This window comes from Bos mutus, chromosome 2, assembly GCF_027580195.1.
Source record: "Bos mutus isolate GX-2022 chromosome 2, NWIPB_WYAK_1.1, whole genome shotgun sequence".
Taxonomy (NCBI): domain Eukaryota; kingdom Metazoa; phylum Chordata; class Mammalia; order Artiodactyla; family Bovidae; genus Bos; species Bos mutus.
The window spans coordinates 99,690,140-99,715,764 of NC_091618.1; the positions used below are offsets into that span (position 1 = coordinate 99,690,140).

The window sequence follows — 25,625 nt, forward strand, 5'->3', positions numbered from 1 at the left end:
AAGTCTGACACTGTTTCCACTGTTTCCCCATCTATTTCCCATGAAGTGATGGGACCAGATGCTATGATCTTCGTTTTCTGAATGTTGAGCTTTAAGACAACTTTTTCACTCTCCTCTTTCACTTTTATCAAGAGGCTTTTTAGTTTCTCTTCACTTTCTGCCATAAGGGTGGTGTCATCTGCATATCTGAGGTTATTGATATTTCTCCCGGCAATCTTGATTCCAGCTTGTGCTTCTTCCAGCCCAGTGTTTCTCATGATGTACTCTGCATAGAAGTTAAATAAGCAGGGTGACAATATACAGCCTTGACATACTCCTTTTCCTATTTGGAACCAGTCTGTTGTTCCATGTCCAGTTCTAGGTGTTTATTGGCAAAGATAAGGTTTAAGGTATGACAAGAGAGTGCAGATTTGAAGAAGTAATTAAGTGGGAAGGGAACAAGGTCATTTCAGAATCAGAGTTCAAGAAACTGGGAGCCCAGGATATGAGAAGGACCATATATATATGGGCTGAGATCATCAAAAGATAAGATAGGAGTAGCACTGGAGATAGAGGCACAGTGGACTAAGTGAGAAATGAGGGATATACCCTGAAAGTCTGTAGATTACAGCAGTTAGGTAGTGAGTAACATAATCTAGCCAAAATGAAGGAAATCTCAGCATTGATATAATACATCCTATTGCAGATTTCACCAGGAATATTTTAATATGAATTTGCCAAAGTAAGGACATAAATATATGTCTGTAGGTTTCATCTTTTCATTCACTCATTTATTCAGCATCTACTATGAGCTAGACAAAACAAAACAAGTCACTTCTCTTCCAGAACTTAAATGCCAACCGGGGAGCTTACCCCTGGGAGTATTAATATTTCAACAGTTTTATTATGTGATTAGAAAATGAAAGAGAGTAATAAATGATGGCCAGATGAATACACATCTGGTATTTAAGGTTTTTTTTTTTTTAAATGTCCGTGTAAAATACTGAGCTGAAGTTTGTAGTCACTAATTATAAACACAAATTGTTTGCCCCTGCCCCACTACAAGTCAGAAGTGTTTTGTGTTTTCTCTCAGTATGGTCTCTTTCCTTCTCTCTCTTTTTCTAGGCTGGGAAGAAATCCAGTCCATGGGTCCCCATGTTTTAAAGTCCTTTTCATTTCAGTTCGGTTCAGTTGCTCAGTCATGTCCTTTTTGGATACGTTTAAAAATTACACAATAGAAAAACAAGTTGGACTAGTGCCAAGATTTGCTGCATGCCTCATAGTGACTCATCGAGTTTCAACCATAACTCCAGACAGAGCAAGAGTGTTTGATTTAAGAATAATAGACACTTCATAATTTTGAGACACTAAAATAAAGACACAAGATTCACTGCAAATGTTTGATGTCTTGATTTCAACTACTCTAAGTTATGTGACTGGGGACATAAAGTGAGACATAAACTCTGCAGAGCAAGCAGGGGCCCGGACAGGGCTGGTCAGACGGGAGGGGAAATATTTTTGACAATTCACTGTTTTATAATTTGCTTACCTCCTGTGAAGATGCTAGTAGCCAGCATTTTTGAGAGTCCTGAATTAAAGAAAATTGAGCATTTTCTAACACAGTGAAGATTTGCCACGTGATTTTATTTGAGTCTACACATTAAAACTTTACTGCTTGAGAGGGAGGAAGGTTTTTATAGTATTTTGTCGACAAGCTTTCCTGTCTGGAAGAATTTCAAGCATGAACTAACCTGGTGATTAATTTTTAATGTGAGCTAAGAAAACTGAAGTTTCTGAGGATATGAATTAAAAATACCCTCATCTCATAACTTTAATGAACCATCTGTGTTTTATTCTTTGAGAACATGTCTTTGAGAAAAAATATCTTGCTTTTCCCTGTTAGAGTCTCAAAATTGGTGGGGTGAAGTAAAAAAAAACTGGGGTGGGGAGTTTCTTAAAATATGTTGCTCTTCCTCCCCTTAAAGTTATCCTAAGACATTTGTGAAAGGAATCTAGACACACCTATTTTAAAAAACCTTCCAGATGATTCTGAAATGTCAGGAACACTGGTTCTGTATATGTTAAGTATTGTTATACAGTGCATATGTATCACTTATTTGTAATTTTGAAACATCAAACATTAGCATTTTATTCATTTGTTATTATGCAACTGACATTTGGAGCAAATATGAGAGCTTTACTGCTTTATAAAATGTTATTTTTTTCATTCCTGTCCTAATGTAGAACTTAATCTTTGTGTGTGTATGTGTGTTTCTTTGTAAGGAAAAGCAAAAGAGGGGCTGATAGTGATATTTAGGAACCAAAATAAAAAGTTGGCAACAGGCCACCCACTGTTGATTGGGTTATGAAATGGAGACAAAGAGAGAAAACATAGCAACCCTGTAGGTATGGATCTTGTTTTAAGGGAAGAATTCTGTCCTCAGGCACTAATTTACAAAGACAAGGCAAAAAAAAAGAAAAAAAGTTAAAAATGTATTTATGATATAACACTAATGGAAAATTTCCCTGACTCCTCAAAGCAGGGAATCTACAAAGTGGTGTTCCTGATGTGCTTCGCTGTTTTCCCTTGAGTTATGATGCAGTCTCATTAAGCCTGTGGAGTTAGTTCTCATAGCTGTTATTCATTGGCAATCTAAACAATTTTTTTTTTTTTAGGCAGAGAAGAGGAAAGCTTAATTGTGTGACTCACGAAGACTTTTCAGTAGAATTAAAATTCTGCAGGTGACAATGCTGCTGTTGGTTATTACTATAAAAACAACCTTAACTTTATGATCAGGTTTATGAGTTTTCTACCTTCTGCCCCACCTTCTGGGAAAAATATCTGCAAATAAAGGGAACAAAATTTACATTTTGGCTGCATTAAGGCAGAGAGATTTTCTACCAACTATCTCTACCAACAAAGGAGAGTGCATTTAACCGCCTAAAACATAGTTTTTAAACATCAAATAAATGCAAAAAGACCCCAACAGTAAAATTTCATACTTCATAAGCTGAGATGATCAGCTGGAGAATGTTTCCAGAGTCCTTCTGAAGTACCCCTACTGTAGCTCCAGGAATAAGTTTTGCATAATTCTGTAAACAAACAACAAACAAAAAAATAAGTCAGTCTTTGCTCACTGTAACTGAGAAGCGTTAAGTGTGGGGTTCAACCTATGGTTGAGATCACCTCTATTTAACTGGCTGGGAGAAACAGGTTCCTGATAATAAACGGCGTTTGTCCTGAAACTCTAGCTGTGCCTCGTGCTGCTTCCTGAGCTCAAGCAGGAAATGAAATGGCCAGAGTTGCTGCCGGGAAATCTAATGTCTGTGGTGGCCTTAGTCTAGGGCTGTAATTGACATCATAACAGGAGTTAAGTCTCAAATAGAAATAGCATGTATATAACATTTTTGATTTGGGGAACATCCTTTTTCTAAAAAGTTCTGAGCTCACTACCAGGAACTGTCTTCTTCTTCTTCTTCTTCTTCTTTTTTTTTCTGTAGCATTGCAGAAACTAAGGTTTGGGTCACTTGAGTCCCTCCCTGCGATCAGGTCACCCCTCAGGTCAATCAGTCCAGAGGTCCTAATTGTCAGTCATTGTCAGTTGCTTGGTAGAGCAAAGGAGTGAATTGTTTGAATGCTTGCTGTTAACTCCTCCTTTCCTAGCAGTAATGAGTACTCTCTTAGGGATGTCAGCACCGTACTGGAGTTGGTTGGACTCGCTTCTCACTCGTCAGGATGGCGTGAATCAGCACTTAGCTCTAAACCATCTGCATTCTCCATGTACATTGCTTCCCCTGAGATGTCGTTTCCATCAGAGGAGAATTCACTGTATTAGTTCATCCCTTCAGGTATCAAACATGGCTAAGGAATGAAGCAATGCAATGAAAGCAATTTTCTAGACTGCTGAAAATTATCCCTTCCTTAAGTTTATGCTTTAAAACTATTTTCAAACAAAAATTTTCTTAAAATATATAGGACAGACTTCTGTCTTCTTAAATCAAGACATTCAAGCATACCTTGACATTTTTCTTGACTAACTAGTCATACTTATAATATTAACTATAATTCTATAATCATCAAAGACTTCTAAAATTTAGAGATAGATCACACCCTTACCAAATGGACCCCACTCTCTATGCTTTTGTTTCTTTTATTTGTTTTTAAATAGTTTCTGTCTTCTTGTTAAGCTGTAAGGTATCACTCGCCTACCAAGTCATTCATTCATTTACTATTGCATTCAGCAATATCTATTAAGTAGACTTAATATGCTGTGCTACATCAAGAAGAAACAATCACTCATTTTGTCAGCTGTTCCCTTCTATAGTATTTGTGTGCTATGAAATTAAATGACTGAATTTATTATAATTGTAGGGAAAAAAGAGAAATAAGCTTTGAGTGAAGAATTTAGGGCATTTCCCAAGGCTCAAACATAGTAACACCCTACCTCTTTTAAGTAGTTTAAAAAATGCACCAAACTAAATTAGAACTGGGGCTTCCCCAGTGGCTCAGCAGTAAAGAATCTGGTGCAATGCAGAAGAAACAGAAGACATGGGTTTGATTCCTGGATTAAGAAGATCCCCTGGAGGAGGGCATGGCAACCCATACCAGTATTCTTGCCTGGAAAATCCCATGGATGGAGAAGCCTGGTGGGCTATATAGTCCATAGGGTCGCAAACACTCAGACACAACTGAAGTAACTGAACACAAATTACATTAATTTTTATTATTAATTATAATCATGATGCTAAATAAATCAATCAAGACAAAAGGAATCAAAGAGAGGAACAAATGAAGCCTAGCTGATGTTGGAACACCAAGGAGTGGTGGGAGGTCCCTCACTAGAGGTGGGCACCCTGGTTAAACCAAACCTTCTACTCCTTGTATACAGGAAAATGTGCTTTGGTTTTAATTTGTGGGTTTTGTTATGTCCTACTTATTTCACTGTTTGTGATTGTGTTTAAGTTTGAAGTGGATGGAAATCTGAACTCTTCAAAGAGTATCAGTGGTCCATCTGCTTTGATCTGCATTTTATTATTGAAGGGGCTGTGGGTAATCATCCAGGTAACATCCCTTGAGTTACTTTGGGTCTCCCATCACTGCTTGTTGAATGGGGCCGTCTTTGGTTTCCCCAAGTCAGGTAGAACTTGTCAAATATGAGGAAGGCACTGGTTCATCGACTTACCTTTTCAAATAAACACATGTCAAAAGGGCCATGAAGCATGAGAACTGTGGTTAGCAGCAAATACCTAAAGGGGAACTTGGATTTCACTCAAGTGGAGCTGGAATGTGTGTAAATTTGACTGGTCCAAGAAGGGAAGGTGGAGGGAATCTTTAGAGCTTGACAAAGAAAGGTTTAGAGCCATTTGACAAAGAATTCCAAGGCCTTTAGCTCCGCATTAAGCTGTTATCCTTGAAAAATGTCCTGGGATCCCCAAGGCCAATATATAATGAATATTTTCTAGAAGCACTAGTTCAAGTGGCCTCCAGATTTGGAGTTAATTCTTGGTTAACAAAGCCAAATCCATCCACTTCCTAAAGCATAATTATGATCATGCATGAGTATGACATTTGACTTTCGGCCGTTAGGACAAGTGGTTTAACGTTAACAGCATTTGCTGATTGCCACTAGAGTGAGGGTACAAAGGAGTTGGCAGCTAGTAGTACCCAGGGATGACACTGATCATTGTGGAGAGGAAGACTATTAATTAATTTCTGGATGCTGATTCCCTGTAAAAGCAGTACAAACAACTAACTAAGGACTTGGGCAATTTGGCTTTCTGATCTAACACTAAAAAAAATTACACTTTAAATCTTGTAGTATTCTGATTACTGTAAATATCATGTGTCAAATGCCTCTCTTTTACTAAAACTCTAAAGTGCTATTATAAATTGTCCTGATTAAACATGTTTAATGTTAGAAAAAGGGTGACTTTGCATGCCTGGATGTGAAAAATTATAGCAGTGTGATCGGGAAAGAGAACTCTTGGATATTAGAAACGGTGAACTCTAAAAACACAACGTTGTATGAGCTGATTAGATATGCAGACTTCTCTGCTTGGGCTTGAATTTCCTGGGCTTGTGATCCCTGTTATCTGTCCATGGATTTTCCTAATTATGGATTTTCTCCCCTTCCTCACCACCATGCCACCCACGAGTTCCTGAGGTTGCTTTTCTCACTCGTGTTTGCAAGGTTGGCTTTTTCTGCTCACTTTCATTTTCTTGACTTCCTTCATCAAGCCCTATTTTTTTTTTTTTTGGCTCACTTTGCCCCCATTTCAGAAAAAGTTTATTTGTCCAACAATTTCCATTTGGTCCCTGGAAATCTCCTGTCTGTCAAGGGTAGAGGATAAGACAAGGACAAAGGGTGATTTAGCCAGCAGGCATCAAAGCCTTCAGAGGACCGTGCCTGAGTTCACACCTGCACGTATCGGGATCCTCTCAGAGAGTTTCTCTAAGTTCAGGGCCTCTGGGTGTCTGACTGCCAGAACTGGCCATCAGGTGTGGTCTCGTGGTTGCCTGAGGGCAGAGGAACCACAGATCCACACACCTGCCACCCCAGGTCACCATGGATAGGCCATCGAGTTGTTATTCTCCTCAGAGACTTGGGCTGAGGACCTTGGCTGCCCCTTGGCTGCTTTTGATGCTCTCTTGCTGTCCTCTCCTTGGGAGAGACAGCTCCCGAAGGGACTGCCGATACTGCTTTGAAGGCACTTCCTGTTGGGTTAACGCTCATCTTCAGGTTCAGAGCCTGGCTCTCTTCTGTGATATGGTTTATTATTAGCTATATCCTTGCTGGACATCATGATTGGGTTTTTGCCTTTGGTGATGACTCTCCTAGACACTTATATCCTTCTCTTGTGACATTTCTGTTATTGTGTCATGGGTTCCTCACCACCTCAGACTCATCAGGCACGATTTTGTACAGAGTTGACTCATTGGAAAAGACTCTGGTGCTGGGAGGGATTGGGGGCAGGAGGAAAAGAGGACGACAGAGGATGAGATCGCTGGATGGCATCACCGACTCAATGGACGTGAGTTTGAGTGAACTCCGGGAGATGGTGATGGACAGGGAGGCCTGGGGTGCTGCGATTCATGGGGTCGAAAAGAGTCAGACACGACTGAGTGACTGAACTGAACTGAACACTATAATATTCCTTAGCGGAGGAAGGGGGCTTCCCCACTGGTGCTAGTGAACACTCCGCCAATGTAGGAGGCAGAAGAGATGCAGGTTCAATCCCTGGGTCGGGAAGATCCCCTGGAGGAAGTCATGGCAACCCACTCCAGTATTCTTGCCTGGAGAATCTCATGGACAGAGGAGTCTGGCAGGCTACAGTCCATGGGGTCGAAAAGAGTCAGACACAGCTGAAGTGACTTAGCATGCTTGTAGCAGAGGATGAGAAGCCAGAAGTCAACTTGCCATCTATCTGCTAGTAGCATTTTAAAAAAGAATCTGTAAAACCAAATATTTAGAGCAACCTGCTGCTTCTCTTCAGGCTTGCTTAACTCTTTCTGTGGAGCCTCATTAATACGGAGGGATTTTACACTCAGCCCTGTTTATTTTCAACATTATATGATTAACCAATGCCACTGCTCTTATTCTTTAACTATACCTACTAAATGTTTTCCTGCTAAAATATATTTATTATAAGGCTGGCTTGTAAGATTAAGAATCTATGAGCTTATATATACTGTTTACAAATATTTTCTCTAGTCTTTCACAGTATTTTTTTTTTGGTCATTATCTCAAAATCTCTTTCATTAGTGGCTCCTGTTTGTGCATTTTCTCTCTCCTTCTCTCACAACTTTAGTAGCAGTATAACACATATACACAATGTACAAGGAATAAGTATATAGTTCACTGAATAGTTAAAAAGTGAACAAGCAAGTGTAACTACCAAGATCAAGAAATAGAACACAATCAGCCCCTAGAATCCTCCCTTGTAGTAACTACCTCCCAGTCATTGTGAAAAAAAAAAAAAAAAACGCAAAAGTTTTAGTCGCTCTTTGCGACCCTATGGACTGTGGCCCACCAGGCTCCTCTCTCCATGGGATTTTCCAGGCAAGAATACTGGAGTAGGTTGCCAATCCTTTCTCTAAGGGATCTTCCTGATCCAGGGATCAAACCCACATCTCTTGCATTGCAGGCAGCTTCTTTGCCATCTGAGCCACCAGGCCATTACTCCTCCTCTAAAAGCCTACCCACTGTTTTGACTTTTCTCACTATAGATAGAAGTCAGGGGAGATAACTTCATGCCCTACACCAAAGCATGACCTATAAAGGAAAAGATAAATAAATTAAAGAATTTCTGCTCTGAAAAGATGCCTTTAAGGGAATGAGAAGAAACCACTGAGTGGGAGAAAGTATCTATAACACATGAATCTGATTCGGTACCAGAATGTCCAAACAACTCCTATACACCAGCAAGGAGAAGACTTCTTTTAGTTTAAACAAACAAAAAACAACAACAACAAATAAATATATATATTTTATATATATATAAACAATATAATATATATGTGTGTAAGAGGCAAAAGAATATGTGAAAAATGTTCAGCATCATTAATCATTAGATAAATATAAATGGAAGCCACAATGAGATGCCAGGGTACATGCACTACAATGGCTACAATTGAAAAAACTGACGGTGCCCGCAAGTACTTCCCACAGGAGCCTAAATTGGTACCATCACTTTGGAAAACTGGCAGTAGTTACTATGGCTGAACTTGACCTAGCAGTTCTGCTCTTAGGTACATCCACACAGCAGAAACAAACCCACAGTATATGGGTGTTCTGAGATGAGAAAACGCACGGAGGCAAACATTCTGTTGTCAAGACGATGCTTCTCGGTGGTAATCAATGCATGCATGCTAATTCACTTCAGTCTCATCCGACTCTTTGTGACCCTATGAACCATAGCCTGTCAGGCTCCTCTGTCCATGGGATTTCTCACACAAGAACACTGGAGTGGGTTGCCATGCTCCCCTCCAAGTGATCTTCCCGACCCAGGGATCGAATTTGGTATCTTTCGTGTCTCCTGCATTGGCAGGCAGGTTCTATACCACTAGCGCCACCTGGGAAGCAAGATGTCACCTAAATTGGAGAAAATGCCAGTAATTCTGAAGTAGTCTCAGATCTTTCGGGTGTTGGCCACAGGGAATAATTAGCTCCTACCAGGATTCCTTCTACCTGGGGAGTGGGCCTAAGGGAGGAGTACACTGGGCAAACTCCTCGGCGTTCATAGAACAGCCTGACTTGCTTGTTAGCCTCACACCATTCACAGGAGTTGGTTTCAGGACGGAGTCCTCCTGAGCTGCAGTTACCAATTCAGGGGGCCTCGTGAAAGGATGGAGAAGTCCTAGCTAGCTTCCTGACATCTCCAAGCACCTCCTGCCTTTTGGCGCCTGCATCCTCAGAAACGCAAGACTCCTGGAGAACCTGTTGTTTTGAGGACTCTGGATGGGCCTCGGGGAAGTTGCAGGAGTGCTGAGGAGGGGATCCTATTGTTCTTTGTCTCCTCAGTTCCACGTGGCTCACTGGTCTGGAGTGATGAGTGTACAATGCTAAGGGAGATAAAGGCACCAGAATTTGCCTGATCCACTGAACTACTATGATCTGAGAGAGAATAAGTGACATTGACGTTCCTACCTGACAGTCATCTATTTAGATTTCCACAGAAGCTCTATTACTGTACTTAGGTACCATTATTATCTTAATAATATCCATTATTATACCAAGATAGTGAGGCCCAGAGAGTTGAGTTAACTTGGCCAAGGTCAACCAGCCAGGAAGTAGTCAAGTTAGACCCACCTGTCATGCTCTGCCCTGGAGTTAGCTCTCTTGACCAGACCACTGACAGTATGTGCCTTGAAATGGTTCTCCTGCTGTAGTGACATCATTGGTGAGCCAGAGAGAAGTTAATGAATAAGTCTAAATTAACTGGATGCATTCGCTTCCTAGGGCTGCTGTCACTAAGTAGCACAAACTTGGTGGCTTACAACAAAAAAAATTGTTTCACAATTCTAGAGGCCAGATGTCTGAGAGTAAGTGTCTCATGCTCCCCCTGTAACCGGTTGGGGAGAATCTTATCCTTGCCTCTTTCTAGCTCCTGGTGGTTATTGATAGTTCATGGCTTTCCTTGACTTGTAGATTGTTACTCCACATCTGCCTCCATTGTCTCTTGGTGCTTGCTCTTCTGCGTCTTTCTAAGACCACCAGTATTACTGGATCCATCCTGCTCAGGTATAGCCTCATCTTGGAAAACTCAGCAGTGGCCACAGGACTGGAAAAGGTCAGTTTTCATTCCAATCCCAAAGAAAGGCAATCCCAAAGAATGCTCATACTACTGCCCAATTGCACTCATCTTACATGCTAGTAAAGTAATGCTCAAAATTCTCCAAGCCAGGCTTCAGCAATATATGAACCATGAACTTCCAGATGTTCAAGCTGGATTTAGAAAAGGCGGAGGAACCAGAGATCAAATTGCCAACATCCGCTGGATCATGGAAAAAGCAAGAGAGTTCCAGAAAAACATCTATTTCTGCTTTATTGACTATGCCAAAGCCTTTGACTGTGTGGATCACAATAAACTGTGGAAAATTCTGAAAGAGATGGGAATACCAGACCACTTGACCTGCCTCTTGAGAAATCTGTATGCAGATCAGGAAGCAAGAATTAGAACTGGACATGGAACAACAGACTGGTTCCAAATAGGAAAAGGAGTAGGTCAAGGCTGTATATTGTCACCCTGCTTATTTAACTTCTATGCAGAGTACATCATGAGAAACGCTGGGCTGGAAAAAGCACAAGCTGGAATCAAGATTGCCGGGAGAAATCTCAATAACCTCAGATATGCAGATGACACCACCCTTATGGCAGAAAGTGAAGAGGAACTCAAAAGCCTCTTGATGAAAGTGAAAGTGGAGAGTGAAAAAGTTGGCTTAAAGCTCAACATTCAGAAAACGAAGATCATGGCATCTGGTCCCATCACTTCATGGGAAATAGATGGGGAAACAGTGGAAACAGTGTCAGACTTTATTTTTTGGGGGCTCCAAAATCACTGCAGATGGTGACTGCAGCCATGAAATTAAAAGACGCTTACTCCTTGGAAGGAAAGTTATGACCAACCTAGATAGCATATTCAAAAGCAGAGACATTACTTTGCCAACAAAGGTCCATCTAGTCAAGGCTATGGTTTTTCCAGTGGTCATGTATGGATGTGAGAGTTGGACTGTGAAGAAAGCTGAGCACCAAAGAATTGATGCATTTGAACTGTGGTGTTGGAGAAGACTCTTGAGAGTCCCTTGGACTTGCAAGGAGATCCAACCAGTCCACTCTAAAGGAGATCAATCCTGGGTGTTCACTGGAAGGACTGATGCTAAAGCTGAAACTCCAATACTTTGGCCACCTCACTCGAAGACTTGACTCATTGGAAAAGACTCTGATGCTGGGAAGGATTGGGGGCAGGAAGAGAAGGGGATGACAGAGGATGAGATGGCTGGATGGCATCACCAACTCGATGGCACATGAGTTTGAGTGAACTCCAGGAGTTGGTGATAGACAGGGAGGCCTGGTGTGCTGTGATTCATGGGGTCGCAAAGAGTCGGATACGACTGAGCGACTGAACTGAACTGAATTACACCCGCAAGGCCCTATTTCCAAACAAGGTCACATTGAGGTACTAGATATTAGGACTTTAACATATTTTGGGGGTTGGAGGTAGGGCATAATTCAACCTATAACATTCTGCTAGGGCTCTTTTGATTTCTTTAACCTTTAAAGATTTTAAGCCTTCATTTTAGTTGGAGAAGTGAGTCCCTTGCCTGGTCACGGAACTAATACATGGTAGAAACAGATCTTGACTTCAAAGCCAGTGCTCGCTTGGCTCCCCTTGCTCACTGTGCAAATGCCAACAGCCATCAAGGGGCAGTCTCATTAGAAAGTTAAGACAATAATGGCTGGTACTTATATATGAAGGGGCTTAGAGATTATAGAATACTCTCCTACTCAAAGTAGAAAGAAAGGAAGAGAAAGGGTTGTGGCTATAATCGCTTTCAAATTGAAGGCTACATCTTGAAAGAAATGTAGGAAGTCATGAAACCATAGAGGCAAAAAACATGTTTTTTCCCTGTAGACTGTATTGTGCTATTTATCTGGTCAAAGGAAAACAGCTCTTTGTGGATAGAGGCTTGCTTTTGTCAGGTAGTGTGCTTCTTCCAGAGCCAGGGGCCAGCTGGTTTGACTGAAATAAGGCCTTCTGGAGGTAATCAGAAGGATTTCTTCCCAAGAGGTCTTGCATTCTTGTGAGATTTTATTCTTCTGTTCATTACGGTAAACGCAGGGCTCCCAGTATTATGCAAAAGTTTACCCCGAGGCCCGACTGTGTTACTAGGACACCCAAGATTCCAAAAAGAATATGTAGTTGTTTCTGGCACAAGGTAGCGTGAATGTCTATCTCTGAGTTGCGCAATACCTGTTTTGCCTTCAGGCTTTTAATTGTCAGCTTTCCACAATCTGGCGGGCAGGGATGGGGGTGTGCTAATTAGATCAGGTGCTTGATCTTGAAGTCTGCACCAGCAATGAGTAGGTAGTCGGCTTCGGAACTTTTGAGCACTCCCACTCTTTCTCCCTGTCTGCCCAGGAATGTAATTATCTTGTCAGCCGAGAAGCTGCAGTGCACAGCTGAACGAGTGCTAGGCAGCAGTCACAGGGCGATAAGGGGAGACGAATGGGCCCACCGTGCATGACTGTTCTGAGACAAACACATGCACAGAGAGCCACTGGAGAACGAGGCAGGGAGAACAAAGGGGTCACACTGAGTGTTTGTTCTTCAGGACACTTCAGACCTTCTCTTAATAAGATTAGCCTGCTTTTTGGAGGGATTGCGGATGCAAGTCTCAGAGCTTTGGAAAGCTTCTTTTAAAGCTGGAAGACATGTTGAGCTCAGTAGCTAGCAGCCTATGTGCTTTGCAGACCAAAAAGCAGGTAATAGAACTTGAAGGATGACTGGTAGGAACACAATGAAGGGACCAAAAAATAGAAAACAGGTAATCTGGGTAGATGAGGACTGCTAAAGACCTAATGGCCCTCTCTCCTCAAAGAGGGGGCTTTGGGTAGACCAGTAGCATCGGAAGCTTCTGACAGATGCAAAATCTCATTGTTTTTTTTTTTTTTAACATTTTGGCAAACTCCATACTCTTTTCCATAGTGGCTGCACCAGTTTACATTCTCCCCAATGGTGCACAGGGGTTCCCTTTTCTCCATCTCCTCACCAATACTTATTTCTTGTCTTTTTAATGATAGCTATTTCTAACAGGTGTGAGGTAATACCTTATTATTGTTTAGATTTGCATTTTCCTGATAATTTGCATTTCCTGATGTTGAGTATCTTATCATGTGCCTGTTGGCTATGTCTTCTTTGGAAATATATCTATTCAAGCCCCCTGTCCATTTTAAAATCTGATTTAAAAAAAAAGTATTGAATTGTATGAGTTTTTAAAATATATTTCAGATATTAGCCCTTTATCAGGAATATGGTTCGCAAACACTTTTCTTCAATTCTTTGGTTGCCTGGTCATTTTGCTGATGGTTTCCATTGCTATGTAGACGCCTTTTAGTTGGATGTAGTCCCACTCGCTCACTTTTGCTTTTGTTGCCTTTGCTTTTGAAGTCAGGTCCAAATGATTACTTCCAAGACTAATGTCAAGAGTAGCTTAGTACCTACGTTTTCTTCTAGGAGTTTTACAGTTTTGGTCTTCACATTCAAATCTTTCATCCGTCTTGAGTTAATTTTTGTGTATAGTAGAAGATAGTGGTCTACTTTAATTCTTTCATATGTGGACATCCTGTTTTCCCAGAACCATTTATTGAAGAGACTGTCCTTTTCCCATTGTATACGCTTGCCTCCTTCATCATAGATTGATTGACCACACATTCACGGAGTTATTTCTACCATATGATCTAGCAATTCCACTTATGGATATTTATCTAAAGAAAATAAAAACATTAATTTTAAAAGATACATGCACCTCATGTTCACTGCAGCATTATTACAATAGTTAAGATATGGAAGTAGCCTAAGTGCCCATCAATGGATGAATGGATAAAGAAGATGTTGTATACATATACAATGGAATATTACTCAGCAATTAAAAAAAAGAATCTTGCCATTTGTTACATGAATGGACCTTGAAGGCATTATGCTAAGTTAAACAAGTCAGAAAAAGACAAATACCATATGATTTCATTTACAAATATGGAACCTTAAACAAACACATAAATCAAATCAAAACAAACAAAAAAGCCAGAGTCATAGATTCAGAGACAGACTGCTGGTTGCCAGAGGAAGAGGGAGGGGGTATGGGTGAAATAGATGAAGGAGTCAAAAGTTAAAAACATTCAGTTATAAAATAAATAAGTCATGGGATGTAAGATATTGTGGTAACTATTGTTAATAATACTGTATTGCATATTTGGGGTTTCCTGATGGCTCAGATGGTAAAGAATCCTGCTGCACTGTGGGAAACCTGGGTTAGATCCCTGGGTTGGGACTATTTCCCTGGAGAAGGGAACGGCTACCCACTTGAGTATTTTGGCCTGGAGAATTCCATGGACTGTATAGTTAATGGGGTTGCAAAGAGTCAGACATGACTGAATGACTTTCATTTCACATTGCATATGTGAAAGTTGCTAAAAAAGGTATGACCAACCTAGATAGCATATTAAAAAGCAGAGACATTACTTTGCCAACAAAGGTCCGTCTAGTCAAGGTATGGTTTTTCCAGTGGTCATGTATGGATGTGACAGTGGACTGTGAAGAAAGCTGAGTACTGAAGAACTGATGCTTTTGAACTGTGGTGTTGGAGAAGACTCTTGAGAGTCCCTTGGACTGCAAGGAGATCCAACCACTCCATTCTAAAGGAAATCAGTCCTGGGTGATCATTGGAAGGACTGATGCTAAAGCTGAAACTCCAATACTTTGGCCACCTCATGCGAAGAGTTGACTCATTGGAAAAGACTCTGATGCTGGGAGGGATTGGGGGCAGGAGGAGAAGGGGATGACAGAGGATGAGATGGCTGGATGGCATCACCAACTCGATGGCACATGAGTTTGAGTAAACTCCGGGGGTTGGTGATGGACAGGGAGGCCTGGCATGCTGTGATTCATGGGGTTGCAAAGAGTCGGACACGACTGAGGGACCGAACTAAACTGAAGAAAATAAATCTTAAAAGTTCCTGTCATGGGAATGGAGTTTGGAGAATAGATATGTGTATATGTATGGCTGAGTCCATTTGTGTTCACCTAAAACTATCACAACATTGTTAATTGGCTATCAGTTCAGTTCAGTCACTCAGTCATGTCCAACTCTTTGCGACCCCATGGACTGCAGCACGCCAGGCCTCCCTGTCCATCTCCAACTCCCAGAGTTTACTCAAACTCATGTCTATTGAGTTGGTGATGTCATTCAACCATCTCATCCTCTGTCGTCCCCTTGTCCTCCTGCCCTCAATCTTTCCCAGCATCAGGGTCTTTTCAAATAAGTCAGTTCTTCGCATCTGGTAGCCAAAGTATTGGAGCTTCAGCCTCAACATCAGTCCTTCCATTGAATATTCAGGACTGATTTCCTTTAGGGTGGACTGGTTGGATCTCCTTGCAGTCCAAGGGACTCTCAAGAGTCTTCTCCAACACCACAGTTCAAATCATCAGTTCTTCAGTGCTCAGCTTTCTTTATAGTACAACTCTCACATCCATACATGACTACTAGAAAAACCTTAACTTTGACTAGATGGACCTTTGTTGGCAAAGTAATGTCTCTGCTTTTTAATATGCTATCTAGGTTGGTCATAACTTTCCTTCCAAGGAGTAAGCGTCTTTTAATTTCATGGCTGCAATCACCATCTGCAGTGATTTTGGAGCCCCTCAAAAATAAAATCAGCCACTGTTTCCACTGTTTCCCCATCTATTTCCCATGAAGTGATGGGCCCAGATGCCATGATCTTAGTTTTCTGAATGTTGAGTTTTAAGCCAACTTTTTCACTCTCCTCTTTAACTTTCATCAAGAGGCTCTTTAGTGCTTCTTCACTTTCTGCCATAAGGGTGGTGTCATCTGCCTATCTGAGGTTATTGATATTTCTCCCAGAAATCTTGATTCTAGCTTATGCTTCTTCCAGCCCAGTGTTTCTCATGATGTACTCTGCATAGAAGTTAAATAAGCAGGGTGACAATATACAGCCTTGATGTACTCCTTTTTCCTATTTGGAACCAGTCTGTTATTCAATGTCGAGTTCTAACTGTTGCTTTCTGATCTGCATACAGGTTTCTCAAGAGGCAGGTCAGGTGATCTGGTATTCCCATCTCTTTCAGAATTTTCCACAGTTTGTGATCCACACAATCAAAGGCTTTGGCATAGTCAATTAAGCAGAAGTAGATGTTTTCCTGGAACTCTCTTGCTTTTTAGATGATCCAATGGATGTTGGCAATTTGATCCCTGGTTCCTCTGCCTTTTCTAAATCCAGCTTGAACATCTGAAGTTCACAGTTCATGTATTGTTGAAGCCTGGCTTGGAGAATTTTGAGCATTACTTTACTAGCATGTGAGATGAGTGCAATTGTTCGGTAGTTTGAGCATTCTTTGGCCTTGCCTTTCTTTGGGATTGGAAGGAAAACTGACCTTTTCTAGTCCTGTGGCCACTGCTGAGTTTTCCAAATTTGCTGACATATTAACTGCAGTACTTTCACAGCATCATCTTTTAGGATTTGAAATAGCTCAACTGGAATTCCATCACCTCCACTAGCTTTGTTTGTAGTGATGCTTCCTAAGGCCCACTTAACTTCACATTCCAGGATGTCTGGCTCTAGGTCAGTGATCACACCAGTGTGATTATCTGGATCGTGAAGATCTTTTTTGTATAATTCTTTGTGTATTCTTGCCACTTCTTCTAAATATCTTCTGCTTATCTTAAGTCCATACCATTTCTGTCCTTTATTGAGACCATCCTTGCATGAAATGTTCCCTTGGTATCTCTAATTTCCTTGAAGAGATCTCTAGTCTTTCACATTCTATTGTTTTCCTCTATTTCTTTGCACTGATCAGTGAGGAAGGCTTTCTTATCTCTCCTTGCTATTCTTTGGAACTCTGCATTCAGATGCTTATTTTTCCTTTTCTCCTTTGCTTTTCACTTCTCTTCTTTTCACGGCTATTTGTAAGGCCTCCTCAGACAGCCATTTTGCTTTTTTGCATTTCTTTTTCCTGGGGATGGTCTTGATCCCTGTCTCCTGTACAATGTCATGAACGTTTGTTCATAGTTCATCAGTCACTCTCTCTATCAGATCTAACCCCTTGAATCTATTTCTGACTTCCACTGTATAAGCGTAAGGGATTTGATTTAGGTCATACCTGAATGGTCTAGTGGTTTTCCCTACTTTCTTCAATTTAAGTCTGAATTTGGCAATAAGGATTTCATGATCTGAGCCACAGTCAGCTCCCGGTCTTGTTTTTGCTGACTGTATAGAGCTTCTCCACCTTTTGCTGCAAAGAATATAATCAATCTAATTTCAGTGTTGACCATCTGGTGATGTCCATGTGTAGAGTCTTCTCTTGTGTTGTTGGAAGAGAGAGTTTGCTATGATCAATGTGTTCTCTTGGCAAAACTCTATTAGCCATTGCCCTGCTTCATTCTGTACTCCAAGGCCAAATTTTCCTGTTACTCTAGGTGTTTCTTGACTTCCTACTTTTGCATTCCAGTCCCCTACAATAAAAATGACATCTATTTTGGTTAGTTCTAGAAGGTCTTGTAGGTCTTCATAGAACCGTTCAACTTCAGCTTCTTAAGCATTACTGGTTGGGGCATAGACTTGGATTACTGTGATATTGAATGGTTTGCCTTGGAAATGAACAGAGATCTGTCATTTTTGACAGAACTGGCTATACCCCAATACAAAATAAAAAGTTTAAAAAACAAAAAAGTTTCCATCATAAGAAAAAAACCTGATAACTATGTATGGTGACAAGCATTAACTACACTTATTGTGGTGAACCGTGTGGGCAGTGTACACAAATACTGAATTATGTCACACATCAGAAACTAATATAATGTTATATGTAAGTTACATGCCAATTTTTTTAAAGGAAACAAAAGAATGCAAAATCTTAGGTCCCAGCCCAGACTTCCTAAATAAAATTCTATATTTTAACAGACTCTCTAGGTGACTAGGGATACCAAGGGAGACTTTAAAAAATATTGATGCTTGAGTCTCCCAAGATACTGATTTAATTGGATCACAGTGTGGCCCAGACCTTGGGTTTTTGAGAAAGTTTTTAGGTGATTCTATTAAGAGCTATGTGGTCCACTGGAGAAGGGGATGGCAAACCACTTCAGTATTCTTGCCTTGAGAACCCCATGAAGAGTATGAAAAGGCAAAATGATAGGATACTGAAAGAGAAACTCCCCAGGTCAGTAGGTGCTCAATATGCTACTGGAGATCAGTGGAGAAATAACTCCAGAAAGAATGAAGGGACAGAGCCAAAGCAAAAAGTATACCCAGCTGTGGATGTGACTGGTGATAGAAGCAAGGTCCGATGCTGTAAAGAGAAATATTGCATAGGAACCTGGAATGTCAGGTCCATGAATCAAGGCAAATTGGAAGTGGCCAAACAAGAGATGGCAAGAGTAAATGTCGACATTCCAGGAATCAGCGAACTGAAATGGACTGGAATGGGTGAATTTAACTCAGATGACCATTATATCTACTACTGCGGGCAGGAATCCCTCAGAAGAAATGGAGTGGCCATTATGGTCAACAAAAGAGTCCGAAATGCAGTACTTGGATGCAATCTCAAAAACGACAGAAGGATCTCTGTTCGTTTCCAAGGCAAACCATTCAATATCACAGTAATCCAAATCTATGCCCCAAGAAGTAACACTGAAGAAGCTGAAGTTGAACAGTTCTATGAAGACCTACAAGACCTTTTAGAACTAACACCCAAAAAAGATGTCCTTTTCATTATAGGGGACTGGAATGCAAAAGTAGGAAGTCAAGAAACACCTGGGGTAACAGGCAAATTTGGCCTTGGAATATGGAATGAAGCAGGGCAAAGACTAATAGAGTTTTGCCAAGAAAATGCACTGGTCATAACAAACACCCTCTTCCAACAACACAAGAGAAGACTCTATACGTGGACATCACCATATGGTCAACACCGAAATCAGATTGATTATATTCTTTTCAGCCAAAGATGGAGAAGCTCTATACAGTCAGCAAAAACAAGACCAGGAGCTGACTGTGGCTCAGACCATGAACTCCTTATTGCCAAATTCAGACTTAAATTGAAGAAAGTAGGGAAAACCACTAGACCATTCAGGTATGACCTAAATCAAATCCCTTAATTATACAGTGGAAGTGAGAAATAGATTTAAGGGCCTAGATCTGATAGACAGAGTGCCTGATGAACTATGGAATGAGGTTCGTGATATTGTACAGGAGACAGGGATCAAGACCCTCCCCATGGAAAAGAAATGCAAAAAAGCAAAATGGCTGTCTGGGGAGGCCTTACAAATAGCTGTGAAAAGAACAGAAGCAAAAAGCAAAGGAGAAAAGGAAAGATATAAACATCTGAATGCAGAGTTCCAAAGAATAGCAAGAAGAGATAAGAAAGCCTTCTTCAGCGATCAATGCAAAGAAATAGAGGAAAACACAGAATGGGAAAAACTAGGGATCTCTTCAAGAAAATCAGAGAAAAAAAAAAAAAAAAGAAAAAAATCAGAGATACCAAAGGAACATTTCATGCAAAGATGGGCTTGATAAAGGACAGAAATGGTATGGACCTAACAGAAGCAGAAAATATTAAGAAGAGATGGCAAGAATACACAGAAGAACTGTACAAAATAGATCTTCATGACCCAGATAATCATGATGGTGTGATCACTGACCTAGAGCCAGACATCCTGGAATGTGAAGTCAAGTGGGCCTTAGAAAGCATCACTACGAACAAAGCTAGTGGAGGTGATGGAATTCCAGTTGAGCTATTCCAAATCCTGAAAGATGATGCTGTGAAAGTGCTGCACTCAATATGCCAGCAAATTTGGAAAACTCAGCAGTGGCCACAGGACTGGAAAAGGTCAGTTTTCATTCTAATCCCAAAGAAAGGCAATGCCAAAGAATGCTCAAACTATCACACAATTGCACTCATCTCACATGCTAGTAAAGTAATACTCAAAATTCTCCAAGCCAGGCTTCAGCAATATGTGAACCGTGAACTTCCTGATGTTCAAGCTGGTTTAAGAAAAGGCAGAGGAACCAGAGATCAAATTGCCAATATCTGCTGGATCATGGAAAAAGCAAGAGAGTTCCAGAAAAGCATGTATTTCTGCTTAATTGACTATGCAAAAGCCTTTGACTGTGTGGATCACAATAAACTGTGGAAAATTCTGAGAGATGGGAATACCAGACCACCTGACCTGCCTCTTGAGAAATCTGTATGCAGGTCAGGAAGCAACAGTTAGAACTGGACATGGAACAACAGACTGGTTCCAAATAGGAAAAGGAGTAGGTCAAGGCTGTATATTGTCACCCTGCTTATTTAACTTATATGCAGAGTACATCATGAGAAACGCTGGACTGGAGGAAACACAAGCTAGAATCAAGATTGCCGGGAGAAATATCAATAGCCTCAGATATGCAGATGACACCACCCTTATGGCAGAAAGTGAAGAGGAACTCAAAAGCCTCTTGATGAAAGTGAAAGTGGAGAGTGAAAAAGTTGGCTTAAAGCTCAACATTCAGAAATCGAAGATCATGGCATCTGGTCCCATCACTTCATGGGAAATAGATGGGGAAACAGTGGAAACAGTGTCAGACTTTATTTTTTTGGGCTCCAAAATCACTGCAGATGGTGACTGCAGCCATGAAATTAAAAGACGCTTACTCCTTGGAAGGAAAGTTATGACCAACGTAGATAGCATATTCAAAAGCAGAGACATTACTTTGCCAACAAAGGTTCATCTAGTCAAGGCTATGGTTTTTCCAGTGGTCATGTATGGATGTGACAGTTGGACTGTGAAGAAGGCTGAATGCCAAAGAATTGATGCTTTTGAACTGTGGTGTTGGAGAAGACTCTTGAAAGTCCCTTGGACTGCAAGGAGATCCAACCAGTCCATTCTACAGGAGATCAGCCCTGGGATTTCTTTGGAAGGAATGATGCTAAAGCTGCAACTCCAGTACTTTGGCCACCTCATGCGAAGAGTTGACTCATTGGAAAAGACTCTGATGCTGGGAGGGATTGGGGGCAAGAGGACAAGGGGATGACAAAGGATGAGATGGCTGGATGGCATCACTGACTCGATGGACGTGAGTCTGAGTGAACTCCGGGAGTTGGTGATGGACAGGGAGACCTGGCGTGCTGCGATTCATGGGGTGGCAAAGAGTCGGACACGACTGAGCGACTGATCTGATCTGATCTGATCTGATTGAGAGCTAAAGTTTAAGAATGCCTGGTATAGAATGGCCTGTCAACATCATTCTTATTGTCAGGAGGAGGTTCCCAGGAAGAGCTTTGGCAATTTGGAAAATAATGATGCCATGATTTTAAAACTGTACACACATAATCCATATGGGATCCTCAATCTATCATATACCTGTGACATCTGTTTTCTGCTCCACAACAAAAGTGGTGTTTTTGAATGCCTCCTACCCATGGAATAACACTGTGCTTACTTTCCTTGGCTTTCAAGACTGAGGAGTTTGATTTTAGCCTACCTTTCCCACTCCATCCCCTTCTACCCCAGCTAACATCAGGTTGTGAGCTTGTATACACAATCCTTCAGGTTGCTGCTTTATTTATAATCGTTTCTTGAAAGGGATATTCCCTGAAGATCCTATAGAAGGAAGGTTCCCCACTCTCCTCTTCCGTTATTCCCCAATGCTGTACATGATTCTCCATTTTTCTTTTAGTGATTCTTCCAAAAATTTTAGTATGTGGCCCAGATATTGCATGGAACATACTAAAACATAAAAAATTATTTATTGTTTGTTTGAAATTCAAATTTGATTGGACATCCTGTATTTTTATGTGTGAAATTTGGCAACCCTAGAGAAAAAGTATGCCAACCCCTGAATTAGTAAGTAAAATGCATCCAAACTGTTCAAGCTCAACAAAATTTTCTGTTTTAAAAATTTTCTGTTTACATTTTGAAGATTCAAGTCTGTAAGGGCAACAAAATACTGAACTGTGTTGTAACAAATAGTGGCCACTTTGTAGCATAGTTTGGCCTCTTTTGGATAATTAGCCATAGTGTTAAAATATATAATCCTATCAAACTTTTCTTATGCCTGGGAGCTATCAGTTTAATTTGTCCCTTGTCCTTAAAGTCCTCTATAATTGTGTAAAAGGCTGTATCATGAGAGTATACATGGGTGCAATTAAAATCTGCATGCTGATGCAAGCCAGGGTGAGCTTCCTTTCAGCATAACTATAGCTTGGGCCAGCCCCACAGACACAGGGACTTCTCCAGTGGCTCAGCAATAAAGAATCCACCTGCAATGCAGGAGATGCAGAAGACATGGGTTTGATCCCTGGGTCGGGAAAACCCCCTGAAGGAGGGCATGGCAACTCACTCCAGTATTCTTGCCTGGAAAATTCCATGGACAGAGGAGGCTGGCGGTCTACAGTCCATAGAGTCACAAAGAGTTGGACACATCTGAAGCAACTGAGCACATGAACACAGACAGGGTGGCCACCTGCAGCTATAGAAAAGGTACAGGAGATAGACAGGTAACTGAGTCCCTGCATGCTGTGGGCCTTCCTAGAAATGGAAGGGTAGTCACACGGCCAAGGGTAGGCACTTGGCAGTCTGGAGATGGGCCTATGAAGAAGCTGAGTTCGTTCACAGATGTCCTCATTGATAGGGCACTTTCAGGGATAAGAAAACAGGTACTAGAAATAATTTGATGTTCCTATTAAAGATGTTGCATGAATGTTCAATGAAGTAACCAAGTATCATTTAAGTTCAAAGTAGAAGAGGAGGGCAGAGGATGAGATAGATAGCATCACGGACTCAATAGACATGAGTTTGAGCAAACTCTGGGAAATGGTGAAGGAAAGGAAAGCCTGGCATGCTGTAGTCCATGAGGTCACAAAGAGTCAGACATGACTTAGCGACTGAACAACAACAATAATCATTTGAATGTGTAAAAACATACTCTGTAGGTAAAAGTGTAGTAACTGTAGATCTTCTGGAGCTGCTAGGGGTGGGGAGCAAGTTTGTTTTTATTTGAAAACATACACCCTTTACATCTGGCAGTCACTGATTCAAAATCTTGTAGAATTACCTTGATTTCATCTGTTATTCTTATTAATAAAAGCAGTTGTTTGATATATAAGTGCAATTTAATTTTTATGCCTTTATAAGACTGTAAATATATAAATGCATTCTAAAAATTTGAACATAATATATATATGTATATGTAATATATACAGTCTTATGCCAATTATGTTAAAGCATGTAAATGTATGTAAAGACAAAAGAGAGGACTTATTCTAAAATGTCAAGAATGGTTAGCTGTGTCCGAGTGGTGAGTTTATGGGTGATCTTTAGTTTCTTCATTGTGCTTTTCTCTATCCCCTTCTTTTGGGGGCCAGAGTGAGGCACTCCACCCATGGCAAAGGTCATGAGGAAGGAGGCTCGACATACACAAAGGCAGGATCGAGCCTCAGGAGTCCCCCTGGAAATCCTCGAGCATCTACCCCCATAACCAGAGCCTGCCTACTTTACTACTTTGTGCTCCCACCTACACCTCTGACTTTATGGGGGGCTGTCCCCCACCGCCTCTTTCGGAGAAGGAGTTAACCTAGAGCTCCAGTTAAAATAAACTCCTGGGCGTGACAAGAGTGTTTCAACTTACAAACTCCTCTGAAGGTTCTCTAGCCTGCCTGACAGGCTTGTCCGGCCACATGTGATTGCTCACAGTCTCCCAACCGTGAGAGGCATGAGATGCTTTAAACCTTCTAAAAACAGGTTCTTTAGAGAAGTTAGAAAATTATTAGTATAAGTATAGTGGGCTGATTAGAAATTGTATTGGTGAAGGGTTTTTCATTTGTTGAGCCAATGTTTGTTGCTAAGACTCCACATCCCCTGCCCTTACACACATTAATGAATATATAGAAGAAATAAGTATTAACTTTTGATATAAATCACATTAGACCTTAGGCTAAGTAAATTCTTTCCTTAACTAAAACCCACTACATCCTCACCCTATAGGAATGTAACTTTATTTGGGTGGCGTCTGTTTTAAGAATAATCACCCTTGGAGAAAAAAGTGTTCTGGTTGACTGACCACTGTCACAAGGAGAGGGTCATAAATTGTCAGCAGGCCCCCCTGGCCAGAAGATGATGTAACGCCCCTAAGACCTCTGTATACATTTGTATGAAGCACCTGACTTTGATAAAAGTCAGGACTGCTGACCCCGCATGACTTTTGCAAAACATCTCAGTGTGTAAAAACAGACCCTGGAAAATAAAGAATTGGGATCAGTTCCTCGAAATACTGGTCTCCCCATGTCTCTCTCTCTCTCTCAAACTCTGGCTGAGTCTCCATCTGGAGTGCGGAACCCGCCATGCTTACTAATTATGCCTGGGCTTCTAAGATCCGACCGGGAAGGCCTCAGTGTCTCCTCTCCTTCGGGAGAATGGAAGGACGCCTGCGGCCTACGTAAGCGGTGCAAACTTCTTGTCTTGAAGTTTTATTGGTCTCCCGTGTAAACCAAGCTACTCAGCCTCTTTTCTCCACTGAATTTTCCTACTGAGCTATCCTCATTCTATTACTCTTTACATCTCTAATTAATGTCTAATTGAAGCTATTGTATCCTGATCCTCGCCGAAACCATCTCCCCTTTGAATACCCTGGATCAGCCGGGGCTGGACCCCGGCACCCTTCTTTAAAAAAATAACATATTAATTTTATCATCAAAAAAAATAGTTACTTAATGCGTGTCTTTTTCTTTTTTCTGTTTCTTTTCCCCCTACACTCCCACATTGTTAGGCCTTCCCTGGTGGCTTAGATAGTAAAGAATCTGCCTGCAATGCAGGAGATCCAAGTTCTATCCTTGGATTAGGAAGATACCCTGGGGAAGGCAATAGCAACCCACTCCAGTATTCTTGCCTGGAGAATCCCATGGACAGAGGAGCCTGGTGGGCTATAATCCATGGGGTCACAAAGAGTCAGACATGACTGAGCAACTAACAGTTCTACTTCCCATGTTGTTGGCAAGAGAGTAGCTGATAAACCACTTGGAAAACAACTTGGATACACCAGGAGGGCTGAGGATGCCCCTCCCCTGTGACCCAGGGGCTTCACTTTCACAGGTTCATCCTCAACAGAGAACATGCCCGCAAGGGTGTCTGTGGCTGCAACAAGTGTAACACTGTAAGCTGCAGGACTAGAAACGATCTGAAGCCCTCAGTTGCAAATGAACATATTGCAGTAAATACACATAGTGGAATATGTAAAGCCGTAGAACAGAGTAAACAAGAGCTTCTAGTGTCTCCACGAATAAGCCTCAAAACATAACATCGAGCATCACAATGTAAATGTACTTAATGCCATAGAACTATATACTCATCCGTAAAAAGGTAATTTTTATGTTGTGTATAT

The 25,625-nt window shown here is 41.1% G+C and overlaps 1 protein-coding gene across 2 annotated transcripts in view; it reads right to left on the minus strand.

Annotated features, from left to right (window-relative positions):
* ITGB6 (integrin subunit beta 6) overlaps positions 1–25,625 on the minus strand; it is a 152,495-nt gene that overhangs the window by 40,721 nt on the left and 86,149 nt on the right. For both annotated transcript variants that reach the window (XM_070357504.1, XM_005897269.3), the window contains exon 11: positions 2,983–3,072. In XM_070357504.1, coding sequence (XP_070213605.1) covers positions 2,983–3,072 — 90 coding nt within the window. The remainder of the gene's footprint in view (positions 1–2,982; positions 3,073–25,625) is intronic.